This window comes from Diabrotica undecimpunctata, chromosome 6 (assembly GCF_040954645.1).
Source record: "Diabrotica undecimpunctata isolate CICGRU chromosome 6, icDiaUnde3, whole genome shotgun sequence".
NCBI lineage: Eukaryota > Metazoa > Arthropoda > Insecta > Coleoptera > Chrysomelidae > Diabrotica > Diabrotica undecimpunctata.
In genome coordinates this window covers 7,384,461-7,412,020 of record NC_092808.1, presented here as the reverse complement: position 1 = coordinate 7,412,020, position 27,560 = coordinate 7,384,461, and the positions used below count along the sequence as shown (strand labels likewise).

Sequence of the window (27,560 nt, the reverse complement as noted above, 5' to 3'; positions counted from 1 at the left end):
TAAGCTCACATTTTGTCAAACTGACAATCAACCATAAAACGTATTTAAACGTCAAACTATCCAATACCAGAGCTCTGACGTCACATCATTATTATTTTAGGTTAACTTGATTCTAAACAAGTCGAAATAACGCTATTTCTATAATAACGATATTCAGCAACAACTCACATTCTTTATTAATGTATTTTTACAGTTTATGGTAAATAAATTGAATTAGCGATTGTATGCATCTCGAAAAACAGTTTTTCTTATTTTAACTCAGAAAAGCACTCAGTTTCCTTTCAAAAATCTGTTTTTCTTTAGCAGTTTGTTTATTTTTAGGATCACGACAACATTATGGACTAATGTGACATGTATTTTTATTAAAAAAAAAATAAATAAATAAAAGACCAGGAGACCAGAATGTATGAAAATATTTTCTTTCGTAAGTGAAACCAACACCAACTAATAAATACAAATGATATCTGATAGTATATAGATGGAGAAGCACCGACAAAAAGAGAATTTGCATTCTCAAGTAGCAAATGGAGTGAAAATCTTTGAGAAAAAGACGAAAATTGACGAAAGTGAAACTTTTTTTGTAACATCCATTTGAACCGTTAATAAAAATAATTTCTTAGTTATAAACGGACGGCTATAGAATATATTTAATCCACAATGCCGTGCAACATTAGTCTGACGTCACGCTATCCGTTTTTAAGGTTATCTTTATTCTAAGTTAAAGAGCTATGCTAAAAACAAAGCAAAATTGCTTAACGCGTAAACAATATAAAATAACATTTTGTAAAAATATCTGAACATCTTCTCGTTAATACCAAAACAATTTTTGAATTGCTGAGCATGTGGAAATAGACATAAAAAGTAGAAATGAAATCACGATTTAAAATAAAGAAGAAATAAACCTCTAAAAAAGTAAACAGTGGTCTGTAAATGATAGCATCCGCTTTGATTGTCAGTAAAAATAATTCCACGCTGATTCCAGAAAAAACTAATATTAATCTACATGGATATCAAGTAATCACATTAATTTCTTAAATATATTCAAATCACTGGTTTACGATAATACTCTTGAATGTTATTGTCAATCATATTGTCAGAGTAAATTTGAAATCGCCTGAAGTTTCTAGTTAATTATATTTAATAAACTTGTGTAAGAACCGACCAGAAAGCCAAGAAATCCAAATACAATTATAAATATATCTTTCCATAACACCCATCTCCCTTGCCCTAGCTTGTCAGGCCAGAACGTAATAATCTCAATGATAGGAGGAAATATTAACGCTAGAGCTGAGCTACTGAAAGCGCCTACTAACGAGATAACTGCTCCTAAATTAGGGATCGCAATTGCTATAACAAAGGTTACGAATACAAGAAGAGCCCTTATACTATATTCTGCTATTTCTCTGCTTTTATCTGACTTGAAGTGATTCTGGATCCAGGGCCAGATTATGTGGAACACGACGTAGAATTGGAGACTGTAGGACAAAAAAATTGCCACGGCCATCATCAGACGAACCAATTGCGCCAAACTAAAACAAACAATTAATTAACATATAATATCTACAAAAATTTTCCTTTTACTAAAACTATTCTAGGATCAAATAGTCCAGTTGTCAGAAATTTGGCCTATAAAAATCATACGAATAAGCTATTTGCTGATAATGTCAATTTTGGGACCACAAAAATATGCAAAAGCTACTCCTACTTCGCGGCTTCTCCCTAAAAATTGATTTACCAAGAATGTACGGAATCTTTGTATTTTGCAAACAGTGTGGCACAGTCACACTGAGGAGTAAGAGCTTTTCGTCATCTATATAAGCTGTCAGCACATCTACCGCCGCTTTTTCTTATTCTGTTTAGCATTGTCCCTGTATTGCGAGTCAGTTCAAAGAATGGCGGTTTCTGATCGATACAGGCCATTTGGTGTGCTTCCTGTGGTGAGTCCCTCTCCCATTGTCTTCTCCAAGCGTTGGTGAGGTTGAAATGTTCCTGATGTAAGGAGTTGGCTCTTAACAATGGAGAATATCTGAAATGCAGTCTGTTTATTTCGATATCAAGCTTATCATGGTGGGTGGCTAGTTGATGATTATCGATTTTTCGATATTTTCTGAGAAGAGAATGTAACTTAGAATGGGAAGCCAATAGTTCGGTGTGGGTATCAATAATCTTCGTGTGTTTGCTATTGAGCCATACCAAGGAAGCATATTCAGCCGCCGAGTAATTAAGTCCGAGAGCGAATGATCTGAGTACGGATGCTGACGACCCTCATGTGGTGCCACATAGCTTTCATAGATCATTTGTCTTTCCGGGTTTTAATATGGTTATAATCGGAAGCCTTTTTTAGTGAATGGGGGATTTCTCCTGATTTTAACATATCTGTATAGATTTTTCCGTTTTTCCCCTCGTAGGGGAACCCCGGGTGTAGAAATTTTGAGTACAACAATCTATTGAGTATCAACAATAAACAAAAGTAACATTGAGTAAAGACAAGAATGATTTTACCCAGTGGTAAAATTAAAGTACAATTATAAAGTTATATCTTCTTCTTAAGGTGCCCTCTCCATTACTGAAGGTTGGCTACAACTACAGCAAATTTCTCTCTATCTTGAGCTGTTCTTAGTATCTAATGCGTGTCCATGCCTGTCCAGTCTCTTACAATATTTAGGAATTCTCTCTCAGTCCCCATTCCTCTCAGCACCTCGTTGTTGGTCACGAGCTCTGTCCAAAAGATCTTCAGCATCCTTCGAAAAATTTCTTATAAAAAGTTATACAGGAAATAGTTATACATGTTATAAATACTAATTAGTTTCTAAGTTTACTCTAAATGGTAAGTCCAGTGTTTTTATTCCCTTTAACATACGTTTTTCCTCAAACAAAAATCAAAGAATCTTTGATTCTTTGATTTTTGTTCCCCAAAGTTCTTAATCTGTAAAAGTTTACAATTGGGCGGTATGTTATAGCACCAATTTGACAGTTGATTCACTTGGTCTCGATCTTATACTTAAGCAGCTGGCAAAGATGGATTTATGATGTGGAAGAAGACCTACATATTCTAAGGGTCAGAGGATGGAGGGAAGTTGCCAGGAATCGACAGTAGGGCTATTTATGGTGATGAGCTGGCAGAGAAACATGATAACCTATTTATAAAAAGATAAGAAAAATAACAGGTAGGAATAATAAGAAAAAAATTAAACATACTTCTGAATAAAAACGGCAAAATAATTCTATACGTTGGGAAAAAGTTAAAATATGGTAAGAGTTTACCCAAGAACATTATTCTAATAGGTGTATGTCTTGAGGATTTACAATAAATGGTTGACAGGATGGTAGATGTCAGTGAAGAAAATGGATTGTCCGTAAACACAAAAAGAACACAATTTACAGTGATTACAAAAGCCCGATAGAGCCAAGAAAGCTTAACAATACATAAAATAATCTAATTCCTTTCTACCCATAGCGTATAGAGATGAAATGCACTGCCATGTCAACTGTGCAGGAATCTCTTCCTATCTTATGTCATAATCTTTACTTCTCTCCATGTAACTCATTTTTGGTCAAGTTTTTGTGCTATTACATCGTTCTAAGTCTGCCTAGGCCTCTCTTCTTTTTCACTTGAGCTTTTATTTCCCATATCTTTTTGACCGGTATTTCATTTTAGAGTCGCTACTGACTTAAATGCCCTTTTTCAACATGCTCTACCATCAATTCTATTTTTAATTCGTCCCAACATACTCTGCCATCGACTCTATTTTAAATTTGTCTCTTATACATTGTTTCTTACCCGATCTCTTCTAGCTACTCCCTGTATCCTTCGTAAATTTCTCATCTCTGCGGCTTGTATCTTTTCCTGGCTGAAAAATCTTCATACATGGTTCAACACAATAACCACAAATCTATTCAGAGCAGCAATATGCAAAGTACATATTGCCATGATGGTCGCCAACATCCGAACCAGATAGGCACTACAAGAAGAAGACCTCTTAGACCTTTTATAGAATAGTTTTTGGTTGTTCTTGCTCCTTTCTCCAAAAACTTTCCAGGATCGTTGTTTTGCTTCTAATATTAAATTTTTCACTGTTTTTCTCTGCGCTTTATATTTTTTATAGTTTTCATCTGTCGATCACTTAAATATTGTATCCATGTATCCTTTTTTAATTGTATTTTACGCCTAATTATGTCCACCACAGTGGCGGATACACACGATGGCAAATGGGGAAATTCCCGCTCCCCAAGAAGGTCCAAAATTAAAGAAAACCTTTTATTTATCTGTTGTATGTGGTATTTTTTTTACGCCCCTTGATTGGTGCTTCATTGAAAGTTCCCCCCACCTCATGTTGGAAGTTCCCTTCCAAGGCAAATGTCTAGATCCGTCACTGGTCCACCTTACTGTTACTTTTATTCACACCACATATTTTTTCTGCTGTATTCAGTATTATATCTTTCAGTGTTTGACATACACTCTCCACATTTTGTTTGCCCCAGTATTTTATTTCTATTTCTTCATTAATTGCTTCAGCATATTCCTCGGCTATTATTTTATTTTTCGATCGGTATGATTTTATCGTTTTAATATGCCACCCTATTTTCTTTTTCTTTTGTTATTTTTGTTTCCCCTTTAACAAAATATAATGAAATTACTAAAGAAAAATTACTTACTATTCATCAGGTGGCAACAAAAGCGTAACACTTCCCAACACAGCTTTTTCTCCATATTTAAGATATCCGAAGAATCCAATCGCTGTATATAATGCTGCAACTACTACCATTCCAGTATTGAGTACGCCGTTCCATCCGCTGAAATCTTGTGGATTTTTCATATTGTTCTCCAACGGCAACACCTGAAAGTTTAACTTATTAAAAACAAGAAAACATGTGTCTTACTAAGAACCTGCCTCCTTCATATACGAGCTTTCAAAAGTGGAATTACTTGACATATGATCCTATTTAAAGTAATTTTACAAAATGGCGGCAGTCCGCTATTTTGAACAAGGTACATCTATCTTAGTACAGTTAATTAAAGTTTCATGGTTTAGAAAATAATTCGGAAGAAGGCGGATTCTATGAAAGATAGTGATAAGGAATATAGGAAAGAATGAAAAACATTCTTCTTCTTGTATTTTCTTCTCCTATCAGAGGTTGGTTATCATCACAGCTATCCGTACCTTATTGGCGGCTGCTCTGAAAAGATCTACTGAGCTGCAACTATATCACTCTCTTAGGTTTCTTAACCAGAAAATTCTTCGTCTTCTTATGGATCTTTTACCCTTGATTTTACCTTGCATAAGGGTAAAAGATCCATAGCGAGACGAAGATAATAAAAAATATAGATAACATAAAAACGAACCACAAATTGTAAAAGAACTTCTAAATCGATTGGCCTTCCACATAAAAAACGCATTTTCAAGTGAACACACCACCACAACTTTTTTCCCAGCAAATATTTATTTTAAATCAAAATAACATACACCGTTTACTATACTCACCACTCCAATTCCTTCGAAAGCGTAAATAGCAGTCCCGAAATAAAGCGGCAGCTGTTTCCACGAAGAGAACGCCTTGATCGTCGACGTATCCGGCAAACCTCCTTGGAATATATAGAAAAACGTTATAACCAAACCCATACAGGTCGCTATCGACGCGAACAGCGAAGCTGGGGTTAAATACTTGAGGCTTCTTACGCAATTGAGCATAACCATAGGTGCTAATAAAAATAACAAGTACCAAGGTGTGCCGATGTCGAGCCAAAAATACTTTATGATATCGTGAAGATTAACAGCGACGAAAACGAAGTATACGCAACAAAAACCTAGTTGCGTTATACATAAAAATATATTTATTAGTGACCTAAAACAACAAAAACACATTAGTAATTTACTAAACAAGTATTTAAAATACTGCATGTCACAAAAAGCTTGTCTAATTGTTAGACTAACCTCAAAAAACGATTCGCGAGAAACCGCAAAGTGGGCGACGCCTGGTGGTAGATTTCAAAAGCATCCACTTCGGGAAAACTTTGAAATTGTCATTAATTTGTATACATATTAGCGACCGGTTTATTATATTGTAATTAACAATGATTTCGACTTCAAAAAACTATTGCAGTGTTCCTCAACGTTCATCCTATTATAATTCACAAAAAAAATTCCATACATAAGTTTCCGCTGGACGAGAATATGAGAAAAATTTGGCAATGCATTTTGCGAATTGTCAGACCTATAACCAAGTACATTACTGTTCAGTTTACATTTTACTAAGAACGATTACTTTCCAAATAAGTGTTGATTAAAATTTTATTTATATTTTAATATATTTATATCTAATTTACTTTATAGTAACACCTGAAACTAAATCGAGAAGACTGAAAAATGATGTTCCATCAGCTAAATTGCCCCAAAGGTCTCATGAAGTTATTATATAACGTGGTCAGCTCCAAAAACTGCCTCACCCTCAACTAATGATCTCAGCCGACCTTTCAACCATAAAAATAATTGAGATAATTGTAAATTTTACTTTCCGTGTTTCGAAGCGAAGGAAAGTATCCGACAGGGTGAATGGAAGAACATTGTTAAGCAGGCCAAGACTCACAAAGGGTTGTAGCGCCATTAGAAGAAGAAGAAGAAGACTTTCCGTATTTCAGACATACTGTAAAAAAACAAACATTTAATTTTATTTTTATTCAGGTTTGGGAGTCAATTACCGCATGTACCTATAAACTCGAATCACAAACAAATAAACTTTGAAGAACGTACTCCAACTTTTACTTTGGCAAAACACACGTGTAAATGATTTATATTAAACGTTTTATAGCTTAGAGATCAAATGACAATATGATTTGTCTTCCCGAAGTTATCGTCCATCTTTGAAATCTTGAGCGCCCCCTGTCGGAATTGGCTATCGCGAATATAATGAAGTCGCAGCAATGGAGTATATTATATACTCTAACCTAAAACTCACAACTTACTTGGCTAAGCTCGAATACTTCTGCAAAAATTCTGGTCCAGTTTTAAATGAGTTTTCCACGACTTCGGAAAAACTTAAAGAGGGTGCTTGTGTTCTTCTGCAAAGTTCGTGGGAACATTTCACCAGCATGTGCATACAGTGTGTGCAAATGATACCCATACATAATGTTCCGAACAATCCAACCACCCAACCAGAGTTGCGAAACGCGTCCGGCATTGCTAAAATTCCGGTTCCTAAAAAAGAAAAAAATAAGTTGCACTTAAGAAATATTTTTGTGTAATCATTAGCTTTTTTATAGATTACGTCAAATCGAAATCTATTTGATGGATAAGGAGAGAAGCGAAAACATAAGAAGAGCATGCAATATAGAAGACATAAATGAATGGGTGACAAAATGGAACAGGAGTGGAACGAACACATTAGTAGAATGGCAGAGGAGAGGATAGTACGAATATCACGAGATAAGTCACCAAATGGACGAAGAATTATTGGCAGACCAAGAAAAATATGGTGCGATAATCTAAACAATTTGGGAGGCTAATATTGAAGAAGAAACAGGCTTTAAAGCCTACGTACAAGAAGGACGAAGAAGAAGAAGACTAAGAAGATTAGAGATGTTGAACACGTTACATTACCTATATTAGCTTTCAGCAAATGAATCATCGTATCAAAATTTGATGTAGGATGTTCGATGGTGCGATTGAAGCAGAATTCTTCATACATATTTGTAGAATCCTCCACAGTAACGGCGGAACTTTCTTGTTGATATTCGCCATCGAGAAGATGCTGTTTCTCTTCGCTTTTGGATGATGAAGGTTTGGATCGAGGTTCCTAAAAATATAAGAGAAACCTCAAAAGTTGTACACTTTATTAATCATTATTCTAAACAATTAGGTAATATAAATAGCAAATAGCATATCTTGATTAGATTACAATTACTTTTTTTCATATAATCCGTCTATTGTAAACTGCCAGTTGGTATATGCACCGTATAACAGCAAAAACGGAAGACAAAGATGCTTTTTATGGACAGCTCCAAGATCTACTGGACACCCCAATAGCCGGTAGTAAAACAATAATTCTCGGCGACCTAAACGCCAGAGTAGGCAACCTAGCTGTGGCTGGAGTTACACAAAGATTTAACAAAGAAACGCTCAACGACAACGGAGAAAGACTTCTAGAACTTTGTTTAATAAATAACCTTCGAGTTAACAACACATACTTTGACCACCCAATACAACATAAGATCACCTGGTCAGATACAAGAGGACGTAACTCTATGATTGACTACATTATAACAAACAGACAAATACACCCCAAGAATATAATAGTTGTGCGCACTCTATCTTCCGCCAATGTAGGATCCGACCATGGCCTGGTAATAGGAAAAATAAATATAGCTATCAGCACATAAGGCAAGAGAAAAACAAAAGTAGAGGAAAAGTTAAACATAGAAAGCTTAGAAGAAGAAGGGACACAAAACTCTGTATAGAAACAGACTAAAAGAAAAGCTAAACAGCCATAACCTAGAGACTAAAAAGAATATAGAAGAAACCTGGAACATTATTAAAAAATGTATCCTACAAGCACCGGAAGAAGCTTTAGGTAAAAGAAAAGTTAACAGAAATAAAAGGGAATACAAAACTCCATGGTACGACGAAAGGGTGAAAGCACTAGCAAATGAAAAGAAACAAGCTTTCCTAACATACAAAGGAGTGAAGACACCGGAGGCACGAGAAGACTACGTGAGAATCAGAAATAGAGTAAACCAAGAAATAGATAACATCAAAAAAGAACACTGGGAGAAATTTACCAAAGATATGGAATACGACCTCTATGGATCCCACAAAGAGGTGTGGAAGATGATAAGGAGACAAAAAACAGAAATTAATGAATTTGTACGCAAAGATAACATTACGGAGGAACAATGGACTGAGCATTTCACGAAATTATATGGAGAAGGAGAAGAAGAGAACAGAGAAAGAATCATTAACGAAACTCACGATAGAGTACTAATATGAGAAGAAGAGCTACAAGAACGAATAAAAAAATAAAAAAACAGAAAAGCACCTGGTCCTGATAAGATAAACAATGAACTGCTAAAATATGGAGGAACAACACTACGCAAATGGCTCCTAAAATTATTCGTCGATATAATAAATACCGGAGTAGTACCAGCGGAATGGAAGGAAAGTCTCCTGCTACCGATACTTAAAAAGGGAGACTCGAGAAATCCTGAAAATTATAGAGGCATTAGTCAGATGAATAGTACATTAAAATTGTTAACGGCAGTCATAAAAGATAAAATCGAGGAAAAAGCGAACATGACAGATGAAAAACAAGGCTTCCGGAAGAACCTCAGCACAATAGACGCAATTTTTATTATCAGACAAATAATAGAGAAGTCTATTAAATATGGAAAACCAGCATACATGTGCTTTGTAGATTTAAAAAGTGCTTTTGACAGGGTGAAGCGAAATGACATCTTAAATTTACTACAAGTTGAACAAATAGACCATCAGATAATAAGGACAATTAATGAAATTAACAAGAACAACAAGACCAGAGTTATAATGTCAACAGGAGAAACAGAATGCATAGAACTAAAAGGAGGAATCCGCCAAGGAGACTCGCTCAGCCCATTGTTATTCAATATGGTGATGAATCAAATAATTCACGAAGTAAGAAAACGACACGGATACCACATGGGAGCGCATAAAATCACGATACTATGCTATGTCGATGATGCAGTACTAATTGCTGATAATGAAGATGGCCTACAAAGGCAGCTCCACACCTTCAATATCACAGCAAACAAACTTAATATGAGAATATCAGTAGAAAAAACTAAATGTATAGTGATCAGTAAAGAGCCGCGTAGATGTAACCTAGAAATAGACAATGAAATTCAATTACCTAGGAGTAGAGATCAATAGTGACAGGGATATAAGAACAGATACCACAAGGCAAGCATCAAAAGCGGCAAGAGTAAGTGGTTGTCTCCGAGAAACCATATGGAGAAACAAATATCTGACCACGGAAAGCAAAATGAAAGTATACAAGACAACAGTAAGACCAATCCTAACATATGCAGCGGAGACAAGGACCGATACAAGAAAGATGAAACAACAAATCAACAATATCATCAAGTATACGCGAACAATGCAAAATTTAAAATATTATCAGGTGGATAAAAACAAGAAAAAAAACTGGAACGAGCATGTAAACCGAATGGGACCAGATAGATTATCGAACATCTGTAAAAACAACAAGCCGTATAGCAGAAGACCCGTTGGAAGGCCGCCAAAAAGGTGGAAAGATAATGTACGGTCAACAACGACTGAAACAGAATAAGAGGCAGACAAACAGGAGTAATCCTAGTCGCACGAAGAAGAAGAAGACAATATTAGGTACGTCACTTTTTAAAATCCGATCAAAATTGATGTACCAATTGATGTGACCAGACCGTAATGTCAGAAAATGACAATGTCATACAATGACATTAACTAACTATATCTTTTGTTTTAAAATCAATATACCCATGAAGAGTTTAAATAATTGTAAATTACGCAAAAACTATGATACTTAAGTATAGGACATCTTTATACCGTTCAAAAGAGGAAACTTTTTTTAGTATTACGTGTTTGGGACCTTTCATTTTGTATAATGTAGGATTTTTAGGTCAGTCCTCCAACAGTGTGTAGTTGCAACCTGTAAGACTAATGGACTCGCCCGAGTGGCAATGTACATGTACAAGCAGTACAAGGGGAGTAAGGTTGTAGAGAGAAGTTGTTATAATGGCGGAAATAACATAGCATTGTAAATTTGTTTGGTTAAATAAAAAGTTGAAAATATCAGTTGGGATATTAATGTTGGCAAAGAAAACCTTCGTTAAGAAAATTTAAAGTTCTTAGCGCAATCATTATGATTAATTAATATCCATGGTGTTCCATTTAAAATAAGCCTTATATTTGATATTGAATAATCCAAAATTGAAACTAAGTTTTTAACACCCTGTAAATAAATGTTTAATAATCAATAATGGAATAAATGTAACCATTACCCAACTATTTCGCTGTAAGAGAAAATTTGTTATAATTACTTAAATAAGTCGAGAATTATTAGTCTTCTTTAAAAAAATTTTTTTTGCTTATAATGTAGTAAGTTGTGGTTTATTTTGTATTATTTGTTTTATTAAAATTCTTTCTAATTCGATGTGCATCAGCAAGTAAAAGTATAAAGTATATACATTTGTTTACAACTACAATGGTTTCATTTATAACAAATATGTCAAAATGATGGGTTTAAAAATCGAGAGCAACAACTATAAATATTTTTAAATCGAAAAGAAAATTTTAAATTACGCAAAATCTATCACTACCTAGTTATAGGACATCCATATAGCATTCGAAAGTGGAAAATTTTTTTAACTTAAATTCATTAATATACAAGGTGTTCCATTTAAAATAAGCCTTATATTACACATTGAATAATCCAATAATGAAACTACAAATTTTGAACACCCTGTAAATAAATGTTTAATAATTAATCATGAATTACATTTAACCAATATCCAACTATTTAGAGGTATAACCAATTTTATTAGAATTTCTTAAATAAGTTAGGAATGAGTCTTCGTTTAAAGCTTTACATTTTAAGAATATTCCACATAACTCAGAACACTCTGTACATAGGTATAGGGAAGTCCTATGAAACTATACCTAATTTTTTACTGACAACTAGAAAAAGTAATAAAATATAGGGTGTCCCATAAGAAAAAATATAACTTTGATACGCCGCACTTTATTGGGACTCCCTGTATATTTCAAAATAATTTTAAAATGTAGCCCTTATCAACCTTCAAACTATGAATTTAAAATTTTTTCAAAATCTTTTACCGTTTCGCTGTAATCTTCTGTCCCGTTAGTGGTGACTCACCCTGTATATGAGAAAAAAACTTTGTGTTCGTTCCTGAGACATTTTTGATGTGTTTATATAAATCGTTACAATATGCTATGTTTAATTATCAACAAACTAACCGTACTCGAAATACCACACAGAAATTTCACAAATATTTACCTTAAAAAATATCTTAAAATACCGATACAGCTTTCCCATCCTCATTTCTAAGCATGATATACATACATTAAACTCAGTGAAGCATTATATTCTTTCTAACTTAAGTCAAGCTATAAAGTTCATTTAGTATCAAAAACCCTGATTTTAAAAAAGGTTAAGGTAAATAATTGGGCAACTAAAAACTAATTACAGCTTTCTTTCAATAGTATAAAAAGACAGGGAGTGATCAGGATGGCTTAGTATTGTGAGTTAACAAAGTAGCAAAATGAGTTAAAGAGTCAGTTATAAAACTTTAATAAACCTATGGTTATTTGCGTCAATAAAATTGACAAAATATAAATGTTGTATCTTTAGAAACTGAGCTTCATTTTGAATAAAAATTGGAGGTTTGATTAGGGACTTGAATTAAAAATATAGAAGATTCTTGCGTCAAATGGACAAATAATAATCAAAAGTAAAGGAATAAGCGAGTATTATAAAAGCATTTGGAAACTTGGAAACCAACTATATGAGCTGTTTATGTAATAAAAATAGAATCGTACAATTTGCCTACTGTTTAAAGATGCAAATAATGTCTGTAAACAAAAAATACTTCGAAACAAAATATACTACAGAAGATGTCGTTAGCGGTACACTAGATTTTATACGTCTACATTTATAATAGATTTAACGTAACACTTCAACACAAAATTCACGAAATTTTTCCAATATGCTAAAATCCGTTTTAATATACAGAGGCAAATGTATATTAAGGTACAAAAGACTGGAAATACTAGACATATGTGCTCAGAAAAAAACCAATATAATCTAATCTAATCATTAATAAAAACTTACGTCACAAATCCCATAGGATATGATTGTATTATCTACTACAGCTAAATCTGCACGGCTTAATCGGTGTTATCGATAAAACAAAACAAATTTCAGTTGTTTTTTTAATTTTAGAACTATATCAGCATTGTCTATGTCTATATTGCGTCGGTCAATAAGTCCCGGGCCCGACTAGTAAAACATTTTTTTTTGCAAAAATTATTTTTTATTCATCAAATCTCCTTTAGCGGCGATACAATCATTTTAAAGCTTTTCTAATTTTTCAATGCCGCCCTTGTTGCCTTCTAAACAGGTTTCAGTTTAGGCGATTACTTCCTCATCGGAGCGATTTCTCTTACCACGGAGCATTTTTTCTAGATCGGAAAAAAGGTGGTAGTCGCTGAGAGCCAGATCTGGATTAGATTAGATTAAATTAAGAGAGGTGGCCTTTCGGCCTATTCCACTGCGACCTTTTCAGATCTATTGTGGTCCTCTAGTCCTAGATAACATTCTCTAGCCTGACCCTTTTTATAAAGTCTAGTAGCTTCGAGACTGTACCTTCCATGTAGCTATTTGCCGGTGGATTTTCTTCTCCTAATGCAAAGAACCGCACATTTGCCAGACTGTCACACTGACATAAAATGTGCTCTGCTGTTTCTTCTTCGAGGTGACAGAATCTGCACAGGTCATCATCTGATAATCCCATCAGCTTCAAGTGCCTATTCAGCTTACAGTGCCCTGTTAGAAGACCTACTATGACCTTGACTGTTTTCCTGTCTTTGCTTATTAGGTCTGCCGTAAATTTTGGCGAATGTTCTGTAATGAACTGTTTCGCCTGTCTTTGTCCTGGTGAATTCCTCCACCATTCCAGAGATTTGCGAGCTACCCACTTCCTTGTAGCCGTTCTTGTTACTGATTTAGCAACTCCGCAGAAGGGTTCCGGTCCAATGAATGGCAATGATGAGCCTTGTTTGGCCATTTCATCTGCTTTTTCATTGCCCTTATGACCCTCGTGCCCCGCTAACCAGGCTACCGTAACCTTGCTACGGTCTCCTAGTTTATTTAGGGCACACACGCAATCCCATACTAGCTTAGAATTGACCTCTACGGAATTGAGTGCCTTAAGCGCTGCCTGACTATCTGTGAAGATAGCAACTGAACAGAACGTTCTTTCCTGCCTTTCTATTTCTTCCACGCAGTGATGGATTGCAGTTATTTCCGCCTGGAAAACTGTCACATCCTTAGATAAACTTACCGGGAAATCTATCCCTTGATTTGTCCATACTATGCCGGCTCCCACACCCTCCGATGTTTTTGAGCCATCCGTGTACCAGGTAGCAGCAGCTTGTATGGGTACACCTTTATTCCAGTCTTCCCTGCCTGGTATCTTAATTGTGAACTTATTGTTAAAGCTATATCTCGTAACTGTTGCATCGATAGGTTTCCCCATCACAATATCGGCTTTTAGCTCCTCGATTAGCTTTCTGTTGTCAGTACCATGCATCTGGCTTATATGTCGCTGACTATGGATTAATCTGTGCATCACGGATCTGGCTTCGCCCTGTATAAAGATATGAAGTGGTGGTAGATTCAACAGGACTTCCAGCGATGCAGTAGGAGTTGTTTTTAAGGCCCCCGTAATGCACAGGCATGCTAGCCTTTGTGTATTACCTAGCAGCCTTATTGCTCCCCCTTGCTGCGTCTTTGTCCACCACGTCACCGAGCCATAGGTTATCATGGGTCTAATAACCCTTGTATATAGCCATAGAGTCATTTTGGGGTTAAGTCCCCAATTCTTACCGCACATTCTTCTACATCTGCCCAAGGACATAGTAGCTTTCTGTGTGGTTTTTAGAATGTGAGTATTCCATGTAAGCCTATGATCAAAATATACCCCAAGGTATTTTGTTTCTTTGGCAAATGAAATCTCTGTTCTTCCCAGCACCGGTGGTTTTAGGCCTTGTAGTGCTGTTTTTTTGGTGAAGTTGACAATTTGTGTTTTCTGAGCATTGACTATCAGTCTCTCTTGTTTACACCAGTCGTCAACTATATTTAGGGCTGCTTGCATTCTCTCAGAAACTACCTAAGCAAACCTGCCCCTGACAACGATTGCTATATCGTCAGCATATCCTAGACAATAAAAGCCTTCTGTGGACAGATTTCTGAGGAGATCATCTACCAAGGTTGCCCAAAGTAGAGGGGACAGAACTCCTCCTTGTGGACAGCCTCTGCCTACTTTTGCTTTGATGGTTGCTTTACCCAGAGTGGACATTACTGTCCTATTCTCCAGGGATGCCCTTATCCATCTGCATATTACCGCAGGTGCACCTCGTCTACTCATAGCCCCTATCAAAGAGCTGGTGGTAACATTATTAAATGCCCCTTCTATATCTAAAAAAGCGGCCATTGCTATCTCTTTGTCTTCCATTGACTTTGAGATAAGCCTATTTAGATCATCCAACGCGGAGTCCGTAGATTTACCAGGTTGGTATGCATATTGACGATTGCTTAGAGGATTATCTTTTAGCACTTCGTCTCTGATGTACCTATCAAGAAGCCTTTCCAGCGTTTTTAATAGAAAAGAAGATAGGCTTATCGGTCTATATGACTTTGGTGTTAGGTCTGATACTTTACCTACCTTAGGCAAGTATATGACTTTGACCTTTTGCCATATTTCCGGTACGATCCCCCATGCTAAAGTGGCTTTGAGGAGCTTGCATAGGTGTGGTATCAATACCTCTAATCCCATATGCAACAGTATTGGATATATGCCATCTGTCCCTGGAGACTTATATGGCCGAAACTTATTTATAGCCCATCTAATTCTGTTTGGTCTTGTGATTGCTGTGGCTATTTTCCAATCTGTAGACCTTGGTCTAGTGAGCCTTTGGTCTATGTTGGTTTGCCTATCTGCATCATCCAGAATTGTTGAGCCCGGAAAGTGCGTGTTCATTAGTTCTCTAAGACTTTCCTCTTTGGTGTCCGTAAATTTGCCATTAGCTTTCTTTAGGAAACCTACTTCTTTGGTTGTAGCACCATCCTTTGCCAGGACTTTATGAATTCGAGAACATGCCGGGATATCTGTAATCTCCTCGCAAAACTCTCTCCATGAATTCCTTTTGGCTTTCCGAATTTCTTTATTGTATAGCGTTAGCTTATACCTGTAGGCATCCCAATCTTGGTTACTTTTGGCTTTATTAAATAGGCTTCGGACTTCCGACCTCATCTTCCTTAAGCCGTTGTTCTGGACTATACGGTGGGCGCGGAAGCAATTCAAAGCCCAATTCATGCATTTTTGCCATCTTTTTCATCCACTTATTTAATTTTGTATTACAATGTTTTCTTATGTATTTTAGTGTGTTGCAGTAGTCTTAAAACTAAGTGTATCTACTGTTAATATAATAGTTTGACAAATAGTTGACATTTTAACAATTCCTCACTTACTAACTATTCTGCAATAAGGCAATGCTAATGCATGTGACTGCTTATACAGTATACTCCCTCTATAACGAACACGGTTATTACGAGGTTTCGCTTATAACGAGGTACATTAAATGCCTCGTGAAATTTCTATTGAACTATAACCCTCTATAGCGAGGTAAATTTGGTTATAACGAGATAAAATAAGATTGAAAAACGTGTTTTTTTACGTTTTGGCCGTAGCTATAAATAAATACCCTTTTTAACTGCGCCGCCCGCAATAAACTTCTTACAATTTATGATTCTTAGTTGGAAATTTATGATTCAAAAGTGTCATTGTATTGTAGGGGGTTGACCATTCACACCTAATATAGGTCCTAATAGACAAGATGTTCAAAGTGTTTTAAAGGTTGTCAGAAACTTTATCCAAAGACAAAACGCAAATGGAGAAGCATAAAACTGTTTCACATCTTTAGAAAATATGATAGATAGAATACTGGACAATTTAAAGCAGTCAAAAATGGCAGACTTCTTCCAATTGCAGAAGCAGTGGTTTATGTTATTCTTGAAAATACGCTTTATACAGATTTACAGAATACAGATTTTTTGTTTTCACGTATATCATTGACAATAAAAGTAAACAACTCTTTTTTGTCTTAATGTAAATATAGTTCTATCAAATGGCCATATGCCTATACATCTAAAACCAGATTTGATGTTGGATGGTGTTGCGGCTTTGTCCCAAGCCTTGGCACATATTGTTGGTAAATCGTAAATAGTTAACGCCTGTCAAACCATCCAAGCGTTAGCCCCTTGATTAAAAAATGTTTTAAACGGCCCGAAAACAGACCTATCCAAAGGTTGTAGCCTATTCGATGTATGAGGTGGTAAAGTCAATATGATTATTCATTATATGATTGTCCATAATTATTGTGACTGATGATTGTCCAATGTTTCCGTTTCAGAGGGAACACCCCGCATCATTCTTAATGGATCAAAACTTTGTCTCGGGAATACCCATACAGGTGGAAGAGAATTACCATTAGCAGCGATAATATTGACTTGTGTAACTAATTCTCCTCGTTCACTGGAAGTAACTTCGCCTACCTGATGCCGTCTTTTAGCGCTTATAACTTTCTGAATCTTTTGCACAGTAGTTACACCAGTTTCATCAAGGTTAAATATATCATCTGATGAAATCTATTTTTTTTTGTAGAACGTGTATTATTTTGTCTTGAAATATTTAAGAGTGGTTGGATTGAAACTAGATATCCTAGCGAAACTGGTAGCTTCGGCGGTTCTTATGGATAATTTTGGATTTTTATGCATACAGCCAGTAAACCAGTCGGGTCCAGCTATTTTATTGTCCTGTAATGACTTCGGATGGGTGATATTGTTTTTAGTAGCATCAAAGAATATAGACGCTCTACAGAATGTTTCAAAAAAAGGTAACCTCGTCTCTAGGGTAGGTAAAAAACTGAAAAATAATTGGGGTTTGCTTAGTAAAAAATTTTTGTAACGCAATTGTATTAGTCAATATAACTTTTTTAAGAATATAATTATTAATCAAAATTTCAAGTAAACTTAAACATCATTCAATTTTACACGAAAAAGGTACTCTTGATAAAACTCGATACTGTGTACCGTTTTCGGAATATTTTGATTTGAAAATTATGAAGTAATAATTGATGCTGGTAGTACCTAATGATAAAGTTCTAATAGGTATACCTCTATTTTCTCCAAGAGTGCCATGGAAATCTGACATTTATTGATTGATATGACGATAAATCAACAATAATTAGAGTTTTGAAACCTTGTTATTTGTAAAATCAAATCAAAATGTACTCAAATGTTGAATACACTGACATGTTATTAACCTTAGGCGAATGTTTAGCATGTTCTAGTGCAGCTATGACACGTTATGCAGAAAAGTTTCCTAGAAGAAACATACCAAGTAAAAAAACATTTAGAGCCGTTGAACGACGTTGTCGAGAAACTGGGAATGTGAGACCAAATAAAATAAATTCTGGTAGACCAAGAACAACAAGAACAATTAGTAAAGAAAATAATATTTTAAATTTACTTGATCAAGATCCAACAGTTAGCGTAAGGAATATAGCAAGACAAACAAATACTTCTTCTTCAAGTACTTGGCGGATACTGAAAGAACAGCAATTACATCCTTGTCATTACAGACAAGTCCAAGAGCTCTTGCCAGATAATCTACCGGTTAGAGTGGATTTTTCTGAAACATTGCAACAAAGGACAGCCCACAATCCAAATTTTTTAAAATGCATTCTTTTTACGGACGAGGCCACCTTTACGCGACAAGGTATGTTTAACTCCCATAATGCACACTACTGGTGTGATGAGAATCCACGAGTCAAAAGGGTATCACATTACCAACACTCATTTAAAGTTAATGTTTGGGCAGCAACTTTAGGTAACAAATTAATAGGTTATCATATTCTACCTGGAAATTTAAATGGTGATATGTATCTTGATTTTTTAAACAATTCCTTATTCGAGATATTAGAAGATTTAACGCTAAACGAGCGAAGATCTTTATTTTTTATGCACGATTAAGCTCCACCATACTTTGATAGAAGGTGTCCTAATTGGTTGAGTAATCATTTTCCGAATAGATGGATTGGTAGAGGTGCAGAAGCTCCGATTCATTGGCCTCCTCGGTCATGCGATTTTAACCCTTTGACTACGCAGTTTGGTCGTATATTAAGGAAAAAGTCTATGCTACAGAGGTAAATTCACGCCAAGAATTGGAAGAAAGAATTCAACGTCAATTTAATGACATCATAGATGATCCCCTACCGTTGAGAAGGTTAATGGAATCTTTAGAAAAAAGAATAGACTTGTGTATTCGCGAAAACGGAGGGCATTTTGAACACTTACTGTAATTGAATTTTATTTTATGTTCTTAGTCATTAATTTAATTTTCTTCTTGTGAGTTTTGTTTAATTACTAACTATTTTATACCAGCATCAATTATTACTTCATAATTTTCAAATCAAAATATTCCGAAAACGGTAGGTACACAGTATCGAGTTTTACCAAGAGTACCTTTTTCGTGTAAAATTGAATGATGTTTAAGTTTACTTGAAATTTTGATTAATAATTATACTCTTAAAAAAGTTATGTTGACTAATACTTAGTACGATCCGTGTAACTAGCGCCTTCTATGAGAATCAGATATAAAAACAAATTCATGGGATGTATCAGCTTCCAAAACATATTCGTATAAAATTTCATTACAATGTTGCCAGTAGTTTCGGCAAAATCGTAAAAAATGCGTAAAATTTTTTTTTCTTCAACACCCTGTATTTTGAAAACGAATGGCGTTACAAAAATTTTTTACTAAGCAAACCCCAATTATTTTTCAGTTTTTTACCTACCCTAGAGGCGGGGTTACCTTTTTTTGAAACACCCTGTATATTCTTTGGTAGTATATTCAAGGGCTACCCTTCTTGTCGCCTTCAGTGTCAAGCTATAATATATATTGGAACATTTTATAAGATATGCTGAGTTTCCATCTGTTTTGAGAAGACCTACGTGGTTACATATTTCGGGTAGAAGTTTGTATTGTAAAAATAAAATCAATAAATTTTAATGGCCATCAAAGACTTGTGGTCACTTTATAGATGAAATTAGTCGACTGCTAGATAAAAACAAATAATTAATCGACTGCTAACGGTTACATACTCAAAACAGAATAAATTTTGTTAATACTGTCCTGTCTTTAATAAAATATCACAATTTAATTACGTTAAACTGATAATGCAATAATCAGGGTTGAATAAATGAAAACATACACCATATGATGATAGCATTATTTTATATTATCAAAAGGAAAATTACCAAAACGTGTTCTTTTTTATCGTCAATCTATGTCAACGGAAAATATGCACATACTTCACTCAATTCCCAAACGATGTTAAAAATAACATTATCTATTTGATTATTAGAGATCTCTTTATGAAAACAGGAAATAATAGAATTAAATAACGATTTTTGATATATTTTCAGAATATTTTTCATTCAATTATAAAATTTGTTTGTTGTGAGGCAAAATGAAGGGAAAAACGTTGTAAAATGGGATATAACGAACGAAGAAGAGAAGAAAAAGGAGAATAAGAAGAAATATTAGAAGAACGAGAAAAAGAATAGATAAGTTTAACAAAAACACAAAAAAAATGTCTTGCATGTAACCATATACATGCTTTATCAGAAATACACTACAAATTTATTAAAACAAAGAGATAAGCAACCTTAAGATAAAATTACATAAATATTTACTCGCATAGGTAGAACCGTTCACAAAAAAAAAAACAAGACAACCATTTGTTTTACACTTTTACATTTAGAGTGACAATTTTAATATAAATTAAAATACAAATAAAACAACAAAAAGTGTATAGTGGGTTAGACGAGTTTCTTTGTATTTGTATATATAAACTAAAGTAGCAGGTACATGGTAAATTAATTTTGAATTAAATGGATTGCAGAATATTGCTGTAGATGCTGCTTAACTGATTCGTATCTGCTTTGTAATTTATTACATTTTTTTTTTGGTAATATAACTCATTTCGAGAAACAACCTGTTTTTATAATTATCCTACTGTATACCCTGCCACAGCTCTTCAAATTTTGAGGTATAAAATTACGCCGATACAACCGTTTTATAATAACACCCCACACATTCTCGATTGGGTTTAAATCTGGACTGTAGCTGGGCCATGGTAAGGTTTCGATGTTGTTATTCTGTAGCCACTGGTTTATTATATTTGCAATGTGGGACAGGACAATTATCTTGTTGGAGGATAAAATTATTTTCTGGATACAACTGTTCTACACTGGGAAACATGATGTTTTCTAGAATATTCAGATAAGTCTGCCCAACAAACCTGCCATCAATACGCCGTACCATTCCCATTCCTCTAGATAAAATCCATTCCCATACATTGACGCTAAAATGACCAGCTGCTCGATATCTATCAACATATTCTTCTTCTTGATGTGCCTATCTGATACGAATATTGGCGATCATCATGGCAATCTTTATCTTATCTGCAGCAGCGCGGAAAAGCTGCACAGATGTTGTATTGAACCAGATTCTGAGGTTCTTTACCCAAGATGTCCTTCTTCTTCCTGGACCTGGTGTTCCAAATATTTTTCCTTGCAGGATGGCTTGAAGGAGAGCATATCTGGATTCATTTCGCATAATATCTCCGAAGAACTTTCGAGATTTGATGGTGGTCAGTACCTCTCGGTTCTTATTCATTCTTCTGAGTACCTCCTCTATGTCTACTGCAATTGATTGTCCAGGGGAAAATAGACAGTAAGCGAGGGCCAGGCAGGGGAAGCCACTCGTGGCTCCAAAATCTGCGGAAGTGGTTCGGGCTCACATCGGTCGAACTATTCAGAAGCACCTCAAACAAGATCAGAATTGCCATGTTGATAGCCAACGTTCGCAACGGACAGGGCACTTGAAGAAGAAGAAGATAAGTCATGATTGCTTCTGTTGTGGTGTAAGAGCTTGTTTTTTTGCTGCCGTTTGGTACTTAAGACGCGATGCTTTAATTCTGCGCCAAGTTGTCTTTCTTCCCGGAAACTATGACATAATTCTTGCAGTTTTCGCATCTTCAAAAGGATTCTCTTTTAATCTCTCCAAAAGCGTACGATCTTCATAAGCGGTAGATATTTTTGGTCTTCCAGAACCTTGCTTTCTTTCGAGAGTTTCTTGTTCTCTCCATCTTTTATTAATATTAAAACCTGTTGTTCTGCTTACGTTAAAATGGTTCGCTACGTCAGATAGTGAGCAACCATCTTCTAATTTCGTTACAATTCTTGTTTTTAGTTCTTTGCTAGCACGTGGAGTCATTTTTTGAGGTTGAACAGAATAAGTTATCTGACAAATTTTAAGATTTGGCAGTGACCGTGACAGTATGTAAATAATTTATATTATTTATATATAATAAATAAAGATAATTTTAAAAGTATTCATCCTTCATCCGGGCTTTCGTACCGGGAGATCCTGCCTTGACAATATATTTATCCTACGACAAATAATTGAAAAGCGTGTCGAAAGAAGTAGAGAGACCCATTTGGTATTTATAGACCTTGAGAAAGCATATGATAGTGTCCCGTTAAAGAAAATGTTTGAGGTCCTCGAAAGGTCCGGATTGGATTCGACGTATATCCGAGCGATATATAAATTGTACGAAAATGCAGTTAGTTGTGTAAAAATTGGAACCAGAACCTCAAATGAATTTAAAGTCACTAAAGGTCTAAAGCAAGGATGCTGTTTGTCACCAACACTATTTAAAATATACGTCCAAGAAGCATTGAGGAATTGGAGAAATAAATGTAGATTTATGGGCATCGAAGTGGGACAAGAAATTCTGTATACATTGTTGTTTGCAGATGGTCAGGTGGTGGTTGCAACCGATGAGGAAGATATATATTATATTAATCGAAAATTATTTGAGGAATATGCCAAATGGGGGCTTACTGTAAACATAAGCAAAACAGAATATTTAAAAATTGGAGGAAATACCACAGATCTGAGGCTTGAAAACGCAGTCATAAAAGGCTGCAACCAGTATAAATATCTAGGAAGCATCATATCAGCAGATGGCAGAGTTAAGATAGATGTACAAAACCGAATAACCCAAGGGAAAAAATGCATCCGAATACTGAATTCATTACTGTGGTCTAATAAAATAAAGATGCATACCAAACTTCGCGTATACAGAGCAATTGTAGAACCAATTACCACATATGGTGCCGAATGTTGGACGATGACAAAGAATGAACGAGATAAAGTAGACGTTGTGGAAATGGATTATCTTAGGTCATGTCGAGTATTGAGAATGGAAAGAATCAGTTACTATTTAAATGGGAATAAGCCACAATTAAAGGTTAAAATACGTTTATTGACGTTTCAATTTCCACTTCGGAAATCGTTCTCAAAATACAAACATTGGTTTGAGAACGATTTCCGAAGTGGAAATTGAAACGTCAATAAACGTATTTTAACCTTTAATTGTGGCTTATTCCCATTTAAATAGTAACTAATTTCAAATGCCACAAGAAAATAGCTTCAGAACAATGGAAAGAATCAGGAATGAGGAAATACGAAACCGTGCAGGAATTAGAGATACTCTTTCAGATAGAATACAAGGAAGGCAATTACAATGGTATGGTCACGTGATGAGAATGGAGGAGGAGCGGTGGCCAAAGAAAGCCTTAATGTATGTTCCGCCAGAAAGAAGGAAAAGGGGAGGACCACCAAATTCCTGGAGAAGAGAAATTACAAAAACAATGCAATCTAGAGGCTTAGAAGAGGGAGATTGGAGAGATAGGAAAAGATGGAGGCTGAAATGCGGGAAGCGGCAATCGCCGTAGGACCCCCGTTATATGATGATGATGATGATTTATCCTTCAAAATATACTGCTCAATATTCTATAAAATACGCTTTAAGAGTCGTATCAGTTTTTTATTAACAATTTTATAACAATAAAAACAATTATTTACAGCGTGTAAACAGAATCAAATCACAACTGAACGACATGAGCTACCTAAAAAACAAACACATCTGTAGACCAGTGGGAATTTGAAAAAAGAAATATTGTTTACATAATAATTTACCACACGAACAATATTATATCATACACTATAATTAATTTATATGGAAATCTATTAAATTAGTTCGAAATCGATTTATTCCGAAATATTTGGAAGTCATAAACAGTAATCTTAAAACTAATTTTATTTAATAACATTCAATAACACAGCAAATTTCTTAATAAGCATATATGCTCGTAATTGAATATATAGTTCACAATTGAGAGTGGAATTTGAATACAGAAAGACCAGAAGGAAATAAAGCAGGGAATAACCAAAACAAAATAATAATTTAATGAGGAATTCTTCTTCTTCACGTGCCGTCTCCATAACTAAGTTTAGCCATCACCATTGCTATTTGAATCTTAGATACAGCTACGCGGAATAGTTGATAGGAGTTACGCTGTATTAAATTTCGCTGCCAAGTCATCTTTCTTCTCCCTATACTTATTCTTCCCACAATTTTTCTCTGGATTATGTTTCCTGGAAGTTGATATTTATCTCCCATCATAACATGTCCAAAATATTGAAGTTTTCGATTTTTGGTGGTCAACAGTAATTATTATTCCTTTCTCATTTATATTCTTCTATAGTTTAAGTCCATAGTTTTAATGCTTCTGTTTTCATGCAGCAGTATTTATTCATGGTCCACTTCTCTACACCATACAGAAGGATGGAATTAGTATAAAATTTTTTTCTTCTTCTTCCTCTTTATAAGTAAGTCTGCTTGTTCATTGGCGGATTAATACCTTTATGGAAGGTTGTCACCCCATCTTTTGCGCGGTCGTCCGATTGGTGATTGACTTCTTCTGTCGATTGGTGACTTATCTCTTTAGCTATTTTGACGACACGTGTCTCCTCCATTCTGCTTATGTGGTTATTCCATTCCTTTTTTCTATTTTGTGTCAATTCATTACTATCTTCATGTTGGGCTATCAATATTGCGTCGTCTGCGTAACAGAGTATTTTTATTTCTTTGTTTCCCATTCTTTATCCTTTTCCTTTGTTAAAGCTTTTGATGGGAAGATGGGAAAGGAAAATAGTGAGACGCGTATTCAAAGGAAGACGGGTGGGAGATAAAAAACAACAACGAATTAATGACCTTGTAGAAAGAATTTACCATCACCAGGTTAGTAAAGTCGTGAAGGATCAGATGGTTGGGACATGTAGAAAGAATGCCTAAACTAGTTATGACCAGGAACCTAATCTGTCCCAGAAAAAGAGGTAGGTGCAGAACGAGGTGGATTAGTAAAATGAAACGAAGATCTTAAGGATGTGAACGTGAGGGACTGAAAAAAATTATAGCACAAAACAGAAGTAAATGAAGAAATATTTATATACCTATAACACCCTATAACAACAGGGTTTTCTTAGTGGAAGATCGTGTACAGATGCAATATTCGTTGTAAAGCAAATTACTGAGAAATCACTAGGGTATAATAGACCAGCATTTCTGTGTCTGATTGACCTAAAGAAAGCGTTTAACAGAGTAAGACTCAAAGATGCAATCCATCATCTGTTTAATAGAGAATTATTTTCTAAATATTATAAAAACTATTGAAAATATCTACCAAAACAACAAAATGGAAGTCAGAATAGATGGACAACTTACATAGCTTATAGAAATATGCAGTGGAATAAGACAAGGTGATTCATTAAGCCCTATGCTCTTCAATTTGATAATGGATGAAATCATAAAAAGCGTTAACAAAGGAAATTTAATATGACAATCTCATCACAGAAAACTAAAACAATAGTAGTCAGTAAAGAATCAACCAGATGTAAAATAGAAATTGATGGCATTAGTATTGAACAAGTAAGGGAAATAAAATACCTGGGAATTACACTGTTTGCTATGGAGACCTGGACAAAGAAGTTAGAGATCAAGTATAAAAAGCAAATAGGCTGGCAGGATGTCTTAAAAACACTATCTGGCGAAACAGACACATTAACACAGATAAAGTCAAGAATTTATAAAGCTGTGTAAGACTAATAATGACATATGCCTCAGAAACAAGACCCGACACAGCCACAACGCAAAGGCTACGGAAACGACAGAGATGCGAATAATGAGAAGAATTACATGAAATACGCTGAGAGATCGAAAGAGAAATGAAGACATTAGAAGAAAATGTAACGTATAGTTTATAAATGAATGGACAAAAAATGGAAAAAAGAATGGAGTAACCACTTAAGCAGAATGGAGGGGACTCGTGTCGTCAAAATAGGTATAGGACGACCGCGCAAAAGATAGTGACAACCTTTCATAGAAATATTAATCGACCAATGAACAAGCAGAATCCTTATAAAGAGGAAAAAGAAGTTTGAGGTTTGTTTAAAATATGTGTAATTAGTTAATGTTATGATTATATTTTATAAAAATGCATTTGTAAGAATACGAATGACATGTACGAAATAAAAAAATTAAACAACTGTCCAAGGATAGTTTTTGAACATAGCAATATTGAAAAGTTCGAAAATATATAATATAATCTCTTATATTAAAATTAATTATTGCATATAATAACTTTAAGTCATAAATGTCTTTTTAAATAATTGAACAATTATAAACACTAATATTATTCAAAATATAATTATACACAATATCTATATATATATATATATATATATATATATATATATATATATATATATATAATATATATATATATATTTAAAAAATGGGAACTGTCACTTACGAACGTATTGTTTACACAGATAGCCCCATAAGTGTTCTTCATGTTACACGCACAGACAAGGTTTTTAATTAAATGATTAGGTTTGTATCTAACGGTCAGTGTTTATAGTTTGGAATGTACTAAAAAGTTGAAATAATGTAAAACATCGGCGAGTACCAGGCAACCCATCATTCTTTGTATAAAACGTGAATAAATAAAATACAGATATTGCAGCCAGTGGCGTCCCGAATATAGAACTCTCGCGTTTGGTCAGTGTAGGTATTTATGTAGTACGTTGATTCAATGCAAGCACATTCAATAGACCTCTTAATTCGAAAGGAAGGGCAGTTAAGCCATAGACGTATAGTACATTCAACCAACTTACACCACTAAATGATTAATGGAATTCGCAGAAAACCTTTCGTGGTAGTAAAAAGCACGGTAAACTGCACTGGAGTTCTCTATAATCTTTTTAATTACTTACTTTGTTTAGAATAATTTTGCCTGTATTATCAGTTAGTTAATTTGTATAAAATTAGGAGCAAAAATTCAAATGGAATTTTAAATATTATTGTTTATTTTGCTAATAATGAATGTATAAATATAATGGTTAACCTGATGTACAATTATTTTGTAAATAGCATTATAATAGTGTACTTACTGATTATTTAAATTTATAAATCATCGTCACTAAATTCAATACCCCTATCATTATGCAAATCTTTAATCACTGGATTAATTTCACTAATTTTATTTTCTGGTATCCACCACTCTTCTATTAATTTTTGTCACATTTATTTACAATTTTACCCCATATTTCTGGAATTGCAGTTTTAAAAGCTTCTTGCCATATTTCCCTAACTGCATCGTCACTATAGCGCTCTGCTAGTCGCTAGGTCGCTACTATCCACTGCATCCGACGTGATTATCATAATATGTTTTACATATACCCCAGATGTGTTCGATGGGAT

General features: G+C 34.7%; 1 protein-coding gene across 2 annotated transcripts; it reads right to left on the bottom strand.

Moving 5' to 3' along the window:
* LOC140443076 (proton-coupled amino acid transporter-like protein acs) lies at positions 1-26,766 on the bottom strand. Of its 2 annotated transcripts, none has more exons than XM_072534134.1 (6): positions 26,611-26,766; positions 7,596-7,791; positions 6,962-7,193; positions 5,484-5,844; positions 4,657-4,838; positions 1-1,529 (listed from the first exon to the last, which is right to left on the bottom strand). In XM_072534134.1, the coding sequence occupies exons 1-6, from the start codon at positions 26,650-26,652 to the stop codon at positions 1,124-1,126; spliced, it is 1,419 nt and encodes a 472-aa protein (XP_072390235.1). In that variant the 5' UTR covers positions 26,653-26,766; the 3' UTR covers positions 1-1,123. The 2 variants fall into 2 exon arrangements, with proteins under 2 accessions (XP_072390235.1, XP_072390234.1); XM_072534133.1 differs by lacking the exon at positions 26,611-26,766 and adding an exon at positions 12,040-12,811.
* Positions 26,767-27,560: the final 794 nt, after the last annotated feature.

What these genes read in the sequence shown, in the direction of transcription:
- LOC140443076 (XM_072534133.1), bottom strand. Translation starts at nt 12,084, where the DNA reads ATGAGGATGGGAAAGCTGTATCGGTATTTTAAGATATTTTTTAAG. An exon ending in ATTTTAAGATATTTTTTAAG is followed by an intron (nt 7,792 to 12,039) that starts GTAAATATTTGT and finishes TTATATTTTTAG; the next exon opens with GAACCTCGATCCAAACCTTC. An exon ending in TTTGCTGAAAGCTAATATAG is followed by an intron (nt 7,194 to 7,595) that starts GTAATGTAACGT and finishes TTTCTTTTTTAG; the next exon opens with GAACCGGAATTTTAGCAATG.